This window comes from Pteropus medius, unplaced genomic scaffold (assembly GCF_902729225.1).
Source record: "Pteropus medius unplaced genomic scaffold, Ma_sr-lr_union100, whole genome shotgun sequence".
Lineage (NCBI taxonomy): Eukaryota > Metazoa > Chordata > Mammalia > Chiroptera > Pteropodidae > Pteropus > Pteropus medius.
In genome coordinates, this window is record NW_024349519.1 from 16,284,659 (window position 1) to 16,299,535 (window position 14,877).

The window sequence follows — 14,877 nt, forward strand, 5'->3', positions numbered from 1 at the left end:
AGAAAGAGCTTAATAAAAGCTAGTTGAATGGATACTCCCTGCCTAGACTATAATCCCAGTGTCTTGATTCACTCATTTCCAGCCCCAAACACAGTGAAGACACAAAGTTTAATAGTTAGAAGAATAAACTAGGTAAACAGAATTTTTTTCATAAGTTATATATTCTGCACTCAACATATTTTCCAAAATAAACTTTCTTCAAAACTTAATATTACTATATTAATATAGTAATATTACTATATTACCCAAATAACTAATTAGAAATTAAAGAATCACTTCAAATATACAAAGTTCTACACTAACTTTGAAAAGTCTTGTTTTTCCACAAAAGAAAAACCACAACAATTAGTTGAAGTATATATAACAAGATTTATGGATACACTCAGAACCCAACTTTATTGTTACAACCAATTTTTATTTACAGACTATAAATCTCTTCAAAAAGATACATCCCTTCATTTAATCAATGGTAAAAGGCTCTATTAAACAAAAATAAAGCCTGAACATCACTCATATTTAAACAGAAGTACAAACAGCTTCATTAAACGTTTATGAACATAGAGCAAAAATGTATTTTTACTTAAGCAGTTACATGAATGAGGCTGTTTTTAATTTTCTTCACTGGCAACCCCATTTTATCCACAGAACAAATTTTACTTAAATTAACAGTAGTAAAAATGTAAAAATTAAATTTTAAACATGAAAATATGCAACAAAAAAACAGGAAGTATCTTCATTACCAAACAGATTAACAAATTCTCAGACACTCAGATACTTTCTGAGGCATATTAAAACACCTATGTCAAAAGTTGCATTCATTTGAGAGGTATCGATACATTTTCAGTGCTGAGACTATTTGTAGCACTTACAGTATATACAAAGCAGCATTATACTACTATAGTTCACATTTGATAAACACAAATTTAAACTTTATGCCCACAATTTCCCAATTCAACATACAACACAATGACAATTAATCATTTTGTTTTTTCTTTTGAAACTGAGTAAGAAAATTATCATTTCAGAACATGGAATAATGCCATGTCTTCCTTCTTATAATAGTACTATATTTTAAAATTGAAATACTTCAAATCATGGAAACTTCACCCAGCTGTACAAACGCTCCTAAATACAGTACACTTAAAAAGTTCTCTCTTTGCAGATTCCACCAATTAATAGTTACCTTACTACAGAAATAACAGGAAACTTCTTCAGATTATTGAACAATAAAAATTTCAGCGTGTCACCACCTAAATCGGAGTAGCAGCACACCACAACCATGGCAAGTAAATATTTTCATTCCTTCCACTGCTTTTGGGGGGTCTTTTTCAGGTCACAGGAGATAGTTTACACGAATACCATCAAGTCTCAATCTACTTCTGAAAGCTTCTTTATTAAGAGTTTTTTAATTTAACTAATGGAACAATTTAAATCAGCCAGTTTTTTCTTACTCTTCACTAACTAGTTCAAATACAATCTGTGATGTTTTCAATTTTTATAAACATCTAAGTGTTTTCTTAAAACGATTAATGGTACTTATACCATTAATGAGTAAGATGTAAACAAAAATATGCCTACATTTAAAGATTAGAGTATTTTACAACAGTAATTTTTCTTACGTAGAATAGCTATTGGATTCATAATTAACAGATTCTATTTTAACCTGCTATTTGATAACATCAGTAGCATAATAAGTGCATAGGAAAAAAAAGAAAGCAGATTTCAGGACAGAAAACCTACTAAAAACTTTAATTTTGGATGCCTCCAACACAAAAGGGTATTTTCTATAATTATTTTTTCCATTCAAATAGTTGAAACCTGTTTCAACTTATTTCAAATTATTATCCAGTTAGTGTAAAAACTATTCAGAAAAATCTAATTAATCACGTAATATATCTTATTAATTTCAGTTTTCAAGTATCAAGTGATGCAAATCCAAACTTTTTTTATATTAACACATTTTACAGACTACGCTTCAAAGTCGGGGGGCAAATTCATTTAAAATAATTGATACACTTTTCTGCTCAAAGATCTCAAACCTAAGACATAACACTGTAATCACACAGGTGGTATATAAGAGGAGAAAAAAAAGCAGTTCAATATAACTAATGTCTTTAAAACAAGAAACAAAAACAAAACAGATTGCCTTAATATGTAACTAAGTTTCCAGTCAAAGGAGTCTCAAATCCAATGCATTAAAGAAGAAAAATCAGAGCAAATCAATTTTGAAGATAAAGCTGCTTTACCACATACTTAGAATTCCATTTTCCTCTGTACATAAAAATTAAGCCTTTGTCTCTTGTGTAAAGTAGTGCAAGTTGCTGCCAATGACAAAACTCTTCTAGCATAAAGCTCTGTTAACTTTGTCTATCAACTGAATGACTGATTAACATTATAAGCTTGTGTCGATATCACTTTGGAATGCAGTATAAAATGATTAAAGGCAATTTAAAGCAGAAAATCAAACTGATAGTATTCTCATTTATTTTACGAAAGAATTAAAAATGGTATAGAAGGCTTTCGGCAATGTAAAAAAGAAATACCTATATAATTATTAAAGTGGAGGTTTTTAACTTGTAATTGAAAGTGTCTGTTGCTCTGTGGTATCCAAAAAAAAAAGAAAAGAAAAGAAAAGAAAGTATCTGGAGAAACTTTTTTTTCTTTACATTTGGAAGCTTTTGTAATATTTATGGCTAAAATATTTCTAGTACAGCAAAAATGGAAACAGCAGTCATTAAAAGATTGCTTAAGTCTTATCTGTCATTTACAATTCCATAATGAACAACTTTATACTTAGAGATATGTTTAAATTAAACTAAGAGCTATTATTTATCATATCACTTGTGTATATGGGATTTAGATTCACACTGAGATATCTAAAATTTCAAGGGATTTTTTTTGTAGAAAAAGGTTAACAGCCTTGAAAATAGGAAAGAATACTTCAGTTTGTAATCATTAATTATATTTTTAATTTGCTTTAGCTTAGAATCATGACTCAAAGAATGGAGTTTTAGCAATATATTAACTGGCTGCTTGCAGGAATCTAACCTCACAAAAACTAATGGACAACCAAAGAATGAAGTAAAGTCCTATTAGGCACTGAGAGGCTAAATAAATAATGACAATAACAAAAACTGATAAACCCTATTTCCAGTTCCTCTTGTTACCCCACTGTACAGCCAGAACGGTTGGCTATTTCCAGTCTAAAACCAAAGAACTGGATCATTTCCTTACAGAAAAATTTCTACAAAAGGGAAGAGAATGCAAAACAATACACAATCTCATATGCAAGATACAATCCACATTAATTTACAAATTTTATTTACACTGTTTTATGTACATTCCAGGCAGACCTAGTTGAAGAGTTTTGTGCTCATATTGATCTCAAATGATCATGTGAACAGTAAGATTTACTACCACATTGCTTTGATTTCCAGAAAATGGTGGTAGCATGGGGTTAGGAGTGGAAAAAGAATCAAATATTACTGGTCAGGTAAGATCTTATAAGTATGTAAGGAACAAAAAGGGAAAAAACTGTGGAATTTTGCTTGTTAAAGCATCCAGGCCACTATGGTCTATTGACTAACAATGAGTACACATGAATGCCACTTCTCTAACAACCATTTTTATATTTACAAAATGAGCTTACAAGTTATTAGGGTAAGGCATTCATTCAAGTTCTTTAGCTTAACATAAAAAGGCAACAGACAAGTTACAGGATAAATTTTAGATGAATGTTTTTCCTTGAGAATCCCTTAAATGGTCAATAAAAAGGGAAGCAATTTTAAACCATATTATTAGCCTGCAGTATGATCCCAAAAACCTGTGGGAACATCACAGCACCCAAAATCTAGCCAAAGAGTGCGGGAAATATCTGATTTTGTCCCCAGGATAAACTGCACACTCCTAGGACTAAAGTGAGAGCCTTATTCCCTTTACATTCACTTCCATGTGAAACTTTCTGAAATGCTTATAATAGTGTCACAGCCAGCAGCTATGCAGTCTACCAGCAATGGCTCAGTGAATCTCTATTCAAAATAGTTTAGAGAATATGGAGTAAAGTAGAAAAATGATCTTCTCTCCTCCCATAGTTCTCCAAGATACATACTGTTGCACTTTAAGAAGTCAGAAACAAACAAACAAAAAGAAAAGAGTATTACATAGTCTTCATCATTCTAAGAAAATATTCCAACCACAGATGAAAATTCCCCAAAACCCAATTTTTCAAGTTCACTCTAAACTACATAAAAAGCTATTAATTGTTAATAATTGGTTCCATTCATTTAGTCAATTAGGTAAAATTCTATTGATCCTACAGTAATGTGGTTTATAAAAACAGAAATGAACATTTGTAACATTGGGGAGGTAGAAAACAATCTTGGTCTAACACTGTTATAGATACAAACAGGTTTTCAGATTCTATTTATGTAACTAGAATTTACTATTTAAAATGGCCTTTAAGTGTTTCTACTTAATTAGCTTTAAACATCTTGAGATAATCCAAGTATTTTAAAGCACTTATTTGAGAACATAAGTCATTTGGAATAATAATACATCAGACTCCCCAGAAGATTTCTCAGAGGATAAATTCGTAGTTGCATATTCTGAATATGCAGATCCATTAAGCCAACTTTGTACATGGGCACTTATGTGACCAAAGTGCAAAGCTTGTCAGACTAATTTTCTAAGTAAAGACAACCATGACTACAACTCCACACAACAGTCTTTGAAACTTGAAGCCTACTTATCCGAAAGATCTAACTTCCTTCCAAATAATTACCATCCTCTCACTCCCAAACAAAATTAAAAATACACTTAAAACAAATTGAAGAGAAATCAAAACTAAAAGAAGCCTTCCTACCATGAGCATTTCTGCTTAATTCACATTGTTACATCAGATTTTAAGTGTACAAGATCAATGCTGTAAATGTTCCTTATTTAATTCTTTTAACCACCTCAACTTATTTCTCTGAACTACATGTATTAAGTAATCACTTGCTATCATTCTAAAGACATGGAGCCAAACTAAAACAGAAAACCTAAAATGTAAGAAATGAATCTGGAGGGGTAAAAAAATTAATCTAAAAGATATTTTCTGGTTGCCAAGTATGATAAACATTCTATCTTTGTTTCCAAAACTAGCAATTATTCTACTAGCTACTACTTATTTAATAACAAACAAATACATAGAACATCTGTCAGAAAGTAAAACAAAACTTTTAGTTAGAAACAATTTGATATACTAAAATCTTAAAAATAAACTAGTAACCTAAATGACCACATTTAGTATATGAGAACATTACTGAATGCAGATTTTGGTAACATAAAATCATTATATCTATTCCAGGATTATACATTAACATTAATATTTATACTGCCAAACTATGCAGGGAGAGGGCAATTTAAGATGTACTCCCCAAAAAGAAACACCTTTCAATATTCAACTAAAAAAGATGTACACTAGCATAGAGAATGTTTTTCACCCTCCTAACAAGATTTTTCAATCAACAACCTAAGTTATCTAAACTAGTATCTGGCATTTCAAGAGTAAATGATCCATTTTACTTACAGTGCATCAAGGTAAAAAGGTTACACTGAACACCTAAATGTTTACTAAAAGTAATCCTATTAAAGTAAAACAAAAAACATTTTCTCTGGAACATTTTCATTGTTTACACTTAAACAGATGAAATGGATGAAAGCAGTCACAGATTTGTGTTACAATTATAATAAATAATTCACATATAACAGATTAAATTACCAAAGAAAAGATTAAACTGACATCTTTATACTTTTTTGCAGATTTAACAAATTTCTAATCGACCACATACTGATAGCAGTAGGTATATGTTTTGACATCATTCAGTCTATTTAAAAATTAGATTGGTTGTTTAGAGGCATAATTTATAAAGCAAGATAACCAAATTAAATAACAGAATTTTAACAAGCATTGGCTTTTCTGAATTTCTTAAGATTCATAAACACTGTTCAGCTTCTTGAGAATAATTAAATCTCTTCTTTACTCAGGCATTTTTAATGCAGTAACCTCAGGCTTCATTTTAAAGTACTGGTTAAAACGAACAATTGCGTACCTAGTGAGAAAAGAGAATAATGACAGAATTAGTCAAAGCTGAAAAACTTAATCCTTCCTTTATTTCACTCATCCTTATAAGCCGATTTTTTTTAAGTTTTAAGATTTTCAAAGAACGCATTTTTAATTTATTGCACCACCTAGTGGACACTTTTCTAATACTGAGCACATTTAACAGATTATACCAGATTTCCTCTCAGACCAATTACTAAATGTATGCAACCTTTATAACATTTGATTGAAATAATAACTGCAATGTCCCCTATGAACTCTAAATGTTAATTCAAAAGGAAGTAGAGACAAATATAATGCACACAGTAAAATTAAACTTACCCAAGGAAATCAAACTCAATAGTAGAGTATTTGGCTTGAATCAAAGCCCACAATCCCCAAAAGAAATGAGAAGCCTAAAAAGGAAGGAAGAAAAATCAAGAATTATAATAATGCATTTCTTTTTAAAACAAATATCAAATTGTTAATTTTCTCCCTTTTCATCAATTACATAATACTTTCTTGATGCGTTTTTTATATCGAGTATCTAAAACGCAGGCAATATTTATATGTATAGTTATCTAGATGGCTATACATCACTTTTGTTTACATCAAAAGTGGTTATAAGAAATTAGTCATTTAAAAACGGAACTCAATTCCTATAACCTGTTTTGTGTAGGCAGAGTTCAACATCAATACTCATAGATGCTGGCTAAGTGTTTTTAATGTTATTAATTGCTAACAGGCTCTCCTATAAAATACACTATCAAAGGACTTCATTTCTTGACATAAAAATATAAACGAAATGGAAAATCCAAATATATTTAAATGTAGAAAATGTTCTTGAGGTGACAAACATCTGAAAATAATTTTTATTGACGCCAAAATTCTGCAAAACCAACCACAACATAAAGTTAACACAACTTTACTTATGTCAGAGGAAAATGGGTCTTAGGACTTAACAGGGAAAACAGATGGTTGTGTAATTAGAAACTGTAAAATAATTGTGTGCACTTTACAATCTATTTTCAGTTAAACATGATTTTAAGATTATGATAACACTAATAAGGCTTCACTTCACAAGGTATACAATAACTAGAAATACTATTAAAAATTTTTACCCTCAAAAGATCTATTTAAAAAGTATGTTGCTAGAAAAATCTCTATTTAAAATATACTACTGCACTTTATCTTCCTCAAAAAATATCACTAGAAGGATATAGAACTTTTCATCAAATACAGGTGTAAGAATAAAAAATGTAGTAAAGAGTAAACAGCTAAAGTTATATGCATGTGAAGCCTATTGGTTTAAAAAAAAGACTGGGCTCTGGAGTCAAACTGTAAAAATTACTAGCTGTGTGGTTTTGACCAATTTAACTCCTCTGTATATTTGTTTCCTCGGTATTCCTGTAAAATACCAAGTGTGATATTATGCTTTATAATAAGAAATATACACTTGGTCTTCATCCACTGTTCCTGGCTCATAGCTCCCAAAATTCTTGGAATTTCCTAAGCATGGCAGTCTTGTGGGACTGAACCCTCAACCTGTGGGGTCTGACACACTGTCAGAATTGTCAAAATTGAGTTAAATTTGTGAGACACCCAGTCACTGTCTGCTAAGAACAGAAAAATTGATGGTGTGGAAAAACCATACACCAGAGGAGGTAATAAATAGTACCTACACCTGACATATACCAAACATTCAATAAAATGTTAATTATTATTACATGAAATTAGAATGATAAAAATGATAAAAATTAGAATTTTTAAAAATGGCCTTCTTCCTACCTAAGGAAGTATCTTAGATATTGAGAAGTGAATAAAATGAGATGCCTTTTGTCTTTTGAAAGTCTAAATCAGTCACTCTCAAAAGTATTTCATGAATTCATGGGAGGTTCCTAAGGCCCAAAACTATTTTCATAACAATACCAATATGTTACACTTTGCGCCTTTTTGACTATGTTAACATTTGCACTGATGGTTCAAAACCAACGATGGGTGAAGCTACTGGCACCTTAACATAAGTCAAGGCAGTAACATTAAACTGTATTAGTATAGTATCCTATTCTTCCATCACTACACACAGTAAAAAGTCAGTTTCACTAAAGAATGTCCTTTATGAAGCCTTTAAAACTATTCATTTTATTAACCTCTACCTTTAAGTACTAATATTTTGTGGGATGATACAGGAAGTACACATAAAGCACATCTACTACATACCCAAAGCAAGAAGACTGGCTAAAAGAGAAACACTTAATTAACTGAGTTGTGAGCTGAACCTGCACATTTATTTTTACAGAATGCCGAATTTTTACTTAAAAGAACTGACATACAATCTAGAGTTATTAGAGCTGGGTATTCAGCAGACAATTCTCAAATACAAAAAAAGAGAACTTGTCATTTCAATGAAAATAACTGATAGTATGTTGCCAATGACAGACCAAGTATTCAACCTAAAATATGAACTCTGGAAAATTTGTATTTGATTTTATGAGCTTACCAGATTCGCAGTACTTAAAACTTTTCTGATGATACTGGTAGTGATATTAATGATTGTGATTTTGTGATAACACACGAGATGCACTGACATTTGGAAGATCTATACAACTCAATGGATCAATATTTTTCAAAGACTAATGAATAGTGTTAAAATTACAAAACCATGCACTGGTAGAAGAGTCACTCAAAGTACAAGATAAACCAATAGATTTTAATGTAACAGAGTACAAAGAGTCAACTGATGTATTCAGATTGCACACTGCAACTATCACTTACTGAGTTTTGGTGAAGTATCAAAAAGAATACCCACGATTATCTGAAAAGGTAAAATACTCCTCTCTTTTCTAACAATATATGTGTATGAAACAAGACTTTATTCATATACTTCAACCAAAACGATATACTGCAACATATGAAATGCAGAAGCAGATAGGCAATTCCAGCATTTATTGAGTCAGACATTAGAGATGTGCAAAAGAGTAGAATAACGCTGTTCTTCTCACTAAATTGTTTTATTTCATAAGTTATTTTTCATTTAAAATGTGCTGTTTAATATGAGTTTATTATTTTTAAAAAATGCATTTAATAAATATTGTCTGTTGTAATGTCCAGTATGGTAAATATTGATAACTTATATAAACAAAATCTCATAGAGGTCTTCAAAAAATTTTTGAAGTATAAAGGAGGGTTCTGAGACCCTCCCCAAAAAGTTTGAGAAACATGAGTCTAATTACCTCAGCATATTTTAACTGATATAAAAATCATCTGTCGATGGTATCATAATCTCTTCCTATTATGCTGGTTCTGTAGTAGAAAAGACTAAAATCATGGGACAGACTACACCGAAAAATAACATCAAACGAGTTCTCCCCACCTTTTTAAGCAGTGCTAGTTAACTGTATTTCTCAATTCATTTTCATTCATATAGTAAATATAGTATATAAATGTAGAAAACAGCCCATTCATTTTCCCCAAAATGGCAGAGACTACTTAAGTCCAAATAAAATAATATTCTATGACTCCATGATTTACTTAAACTATTCCCCTCAGATTTGGAAGTTCTAAATATGTAAGTCTCTCTGTCAAAGGGCATTTTAATTTCCGGGATACCCATTTCTGTTGCAAAGAAAAATTCAAAGCTTTATATGGTGAACAAATAACTAAAATGAATCCTCAAACTGTTTTCTGAAAAACCCCCATATAACTCTAACGTTTTACTTAGAAGGACTCCGAAGTCTGTAAACAATACGTCTAAAAACTCCTCAAAGCTTAAAATATGTGTATCTATTTGGTTTTATAATGCAAATACCTCCCTTTGTTTGCCATCTCCTCAACATTAACGAATCATAGCAATCAATAATAAGTGAAGTGAAAGGAGGGGGGAGAGCCCAAAATCAGAACACTAACATGTAAGAGGGTTGGGAAAAGAGGAAGGAAAAAAGAGCCAGAGGAGACTGAGCAGGAAAACACAAAAGAGGAGAACCAAGGAAGAATGGTATCACAAAAGTTAATGAGACAAAAGTTCTAAAAATCAATAGTAAATATTATCAATGCTATGGATAGATCAAGTTAACACAAAAACAGAAAAGTTTAAACTTAACTTATCAATTAGGTCACTATTGGTAACCCTGATCTGAATTATTTTTTTATAACAGCAAGACAGATTGCAGTTGGCTTGAGGAGTGCACGAAAGATGATAAAGGAGAAAAACTGAGGGATTGCTTTTATGTTGCCCTACCTTTCCAATTATTTATCCACTCAAACACTTGAGATTATAACAGGTATTTACTTAATGATTGGTGGGATAAAATTAGGAGCTGGTAAGAGAGGTAAATAGGCTAGCATAAGAAAAAAAAGAAAGCTACAAAAAAACAGGCAGCCTTGAAATAGAAAAAAAAAATGCCTCAAAGTAAGAGTTAGTAATCTCAATGAGAAGGGCTGGTGAAGCCAAGTGTGAGTTCTCTGCTATATTCTATCTGAAGATAGCAACAGAGAAAGAAACCTACCTCAGAAGAAAAAGGTCAAGAAGAGAAAGAACAAGAAAAGCACATGACAGAGGATCAGTAGAATTTAGATAAAATAGAGGAATTCAAACCAAAACTGGTTTAATAAATGGTTTTCAATGGTATTTTAATGAGGAAGAACTCAGCATAATAGATTTACCATATAAAGCTTATATGAAAACTAAGATATGTAAATTCTGAGGTCATACTAGATGAGAAATAAGTATTTCTTAAAAGGTGTTAAAGTTGTAAGTCTCTGTAAGACCTACTGAACAAAGAACATTTCATGAATGTTTGCTGAACGTATTATGGATATATATTCCTTTTTAAAAAATTCAGGTTAAGTTTCCTTCTAATTCTAATTTGCTAAGAATTTAAAATAGGAATGTGCATTATATTTCATCCAAAAAAAGGCATTTTGTACAGTTTATTTGCTATTTTAAATTATAAGCAATTTGAAGGAATGTACTATCTTTTATTCCTTTTTAAGCCTACGATCTATCAGACCTAGAGTAACAATAAGTACTTGATACCTGATTAATGAATATTTATAAATAATCAGCTCAAGCCAGAAGTAACTGTGTTTTTCAATACCATGTATATATATAAAACAACAGTATCCAAACAAAGATGTTAAACATCATCAAAAGTTTAGAGGAGAACCCAAGTTAGAGATAAAATAGTAAACAGCGGGATTACTGACTAAGAATTTATTTATAAGCTATGTGGACTTTAAGTAGAAATTAATAAACTGAATGTCTTAGTAATAATTTAATTTCTTTAAATGGGTACATGGGAAAAATACAAAATATAGCAATAATAATGCTCCTCATGTTAATACAGAAACTGGTAAATAAAAGTACTAGGTTGATTCTGAAGTTCATTAAATGACCTTGTGAGAAAGAAACCCTACATTCTCTACTTTAAGATCATGTTTAAAAATAATAAATAGAAAGAGCAGGCATCCTAAGGCCAGCTGGAGAGTAAGCTATTAAGGTAACCAACAGTTCTACCAGAACAGCAGCAGGTGAAGTCACATTTCAGCACACCCTTTTACTTGAAATGTTTTCTGAATGGCTCTGGGTAAAAGTACACCTGTGAGCCACCAATAGCATCTATCTATCTGTAAAGAATATACAGCAAATATTCCCCATGTCAATTGCACAGAATTACATTAAAACTAAAAAAAGAAAAAAAAAGTAGCTAATATAACTTCGACCTAGTATTCAATTTAATTGTGTAACATCATAGCTGAAAGCTCATTCTAATGCATCACATAATTCTCAAAAGATTAATTTAAATCAACTAATTTTAAAAAAATAAATGCATTTAGAGTACAGAGAAATGGGTCTTCAAAATAGTAAGACATTAACACATCAAAGAAGCTAGAAGTAACTGCTTACTTATCAAAAGAAGGTCAAGAAGACAAAATACTGGGTAAGTTTTGAAAATTCTTCTGGTTCTTTCAATATACTTTTGTCATGTGAACACCTTAAGATGTGATAATTAAATGTATTTTCCATAAATCTGTCCTTGATTTTATGTTTTTCATAATGTAAAAAGAATACAAAGTAATATAAAAAACTGCTTCACAATTAATCCTAACTCTAACTAGAATCCATTCATTAAACAAATAATTACTGAGCACTTACCATGTCGCCAGGCATTGTTGTTCTAGGGGCTGGGATTATAATTTTGAATGAAATAAAAAATATTTGTCCTCAACTGTATTACAATGAGAGAACTGTAAACAATTGTATTTTGTCATTATTGTGAACAAAATAGGAAACTGGTTTATGATTTTTAAATCATATTAAGAATATTTCGTTAATTGTTTACATTTAAACTTACCAATGCAAACTGATTGACTTGAATGAAGAGTATTTCTACTTCCTTTTCAGTAACTTCAGTCCCAAAGCCCTTATATTCTTTGTAGGCTTCAAGATAAGAACGCAGCCACTGGCCCTGAAGTTCTCTATCTGGATAGAGACTATAGTCTACATCACTCACACCTACAATGAAAAAAAAAGTATACTAAAGATTTTAAAAATACATTACTTCTGCATATTTTAATAATCCTTACCATCTACATAATTTTTGGGGGAAAAAATATAAGACATTTGGCTGAAATACTAGAAGTTAAATATGGCATTTATTAAAATAATAAACCAATCATAATGTATTCCAACTTAAATCCTAATGCACAATACATTTGATCAGCAAGCTTAATCAACTCTTACTGCTTCAATTTTTCCTGAAAGTGTGAAGCTTGAGCTACCTCAGAAGCACCATATCTTCATTTTAATAAGTACTCCGCCAGGAGATTCTTGAGTATACTAATATTTAGAGCTTTCCCTAGAACTGTGGCTCTAAAACTTTTCTGATCATTACTCACAGGATAAGAAATACATTTATATTTATACTGAAACCTTATACACATACCTAATATTAAGATTCACAAACAATATTTACCCTAACTATATCTTCCAACTCTGATATTTCCTTATTTCCTATTCCTTTTCCATTCCTTGCTTTAAAATATTATCCCACAAATTTGATTTCGCAATCTACAATTTGAAAAGACTAATCTAGAAAATAAAGTTCATACTGTTTTGTTTAGCACTCAAGGTTCTTAAGTCAGTCCAAACTTACTTCTCCACTCTTATCATGTTCTATTCTCATTCATGAATTTTACAACCTACAAAAATATACTCACCATGAAGTTTTCTTCTTCCTTCCTGAAGTACCTTCTTTTCTCTTCTACTTGCACATCCAAACGCTACCTAACTTTCAAGTTTTAGCTTACTGTTTTCTATACAAAATCATATTAAGAATGGTAGTATCCCCTTTCATATCCACAGCAGTGACTATCCTTACTAATAACATGGTGATAGCTCATTATATGAACAACTGCTTTCCCTTCATTCAGATATGTAGAAATATGTACAGTATATGTAAGGATATGGATTGTATATGATAAGCTTGGTGGAGGGAAATAACTGAAAATATGTAAACCGACACTTTACCCCCAACTTTTTTTCCAGACTGGTAACCTAAAGTATGTGAAAATGCATGAATGCATAAATGTATATAGATATACATTTAGTGATGAAAAACTAGATGTAATTTCATGTTTCTAAATATAGTCACGAAATTTATTTTAAATCAATTCCAGTTACATTAAAAAACTAAAACTTTTACATTTGATGGTGATAATAAATTAATTTTCAGAGGCAAAACTGAACCACTTTTTCAATTATTCACAATCAATGACAAAAAAAATTCTTAAGCTTTTTAGTTAATCAACATTCCAAAAGCCCAAGTACACAACGGAAATAGCAAAGGCTATTAAATGATAATTCGCTTAAAATCTTAATTCTCTGTATTTTTACAGTAACATGGGTAAGTTACTTTCCTCATCTATGTACTGGGAATATTACCTAACTTATCAAATTGTTGTGGAGAAAAAATAAGATGAGATGTGATTTATAAAGCACCTTGTACTATGTCAGGTCTTAAGAGAAGCCAGAGTTAGTATTTTTTTTTCTTGTTTTCCTTAAGAAATTAAGGAAATCATCTCCTCTATTTTCCAGTAATAAAGAAAAACAAAACACAAAGATCAGTTGGAAGTTAAAATGATGCTCCTATTCCCAGTTTATCTTCTCGAAAGAAAAAAAATCTAAAAGTATCACTTTAAAGTTATACATGCTACTCTATTAACCCCTAAATTTTACCTGCAAATTCATTGAAATGATTTCCAATATCATATGCCAGGTAGTTGTATCCAGAATATTCATAATCAATGAACTGTACATCACCTATGTGAGACACAAAACCAAAGACATAAGAAATCATATATAAGATCAGAAAATCCCTATGCTATTTGTAATTAAATAGCTTCCAATATTTTGTCTCATTGTATGTGCTTGGTTAACATGCACTTCTGAGACAATACAGGGTAAGGCTGTGAATTTTATGGCAATGAGCTTTACAAATTTCTATCTTGGTCAACAGCTTCTTTGTGAACATTTATGTCCATTATATTAAAGAAAGTTAAAATATTGTATAGCCATTCTCCAAGTTCGAATAAAAGCAAAATATGTCTTTCACCACATGGGGGCACCAGTTACTTAAAAATTCAAGTTTAATTAGAAATAAATGCTATTTTTGTAAGTTGTTAATAATCTAAGCAATTTTAACAAAAATTTAATCTATGATACTCCAAAAATGAACTGACAAGCTAATCTACAAACACGAATTATATATAAACTTTAAAAGACTTGAATTCTGTGA

At 30.7% G+C, this 14,877-nt stretch overlaps 1 protein-coding gene across 1 annotated transcript in view; it reads right to left on the reverse strand.

The window, feature by feature from the left end:
• Window positions 1-377: 377 nt before the first annotated feature.
• ETNK1 (ethanolamine kinase 1) overlaps window positions 378-14,877 on the reverse strand; it is a 53,090-nt gene continuing 38,590 nt past the window's right edge. Inside the window, exons 5-8 of the mRNA XM_039882502.1 lie at window positions 14,319-14,402; window positions 12,436-12,596; window positions 6,425-6,498; window positions 378-6,092 (exon numbers count right to left, since the gene is read on the reverse strand). Coding sequence (XP_039738436.1) covers window positions 6,020-6,092; window positions 6,425-6,498; window positions 12,436-12,596; window positions 14,319-14,402 — 392 coding nt within the window. The 3' untranslated portion in view covers window positions 378-6,019. The remainder of the gene's footprint in view (window positions 6,093-6,424; window positions 6,499-12,435; window positions 12,597-14,318; window positions 14,403-14,877) is intronic.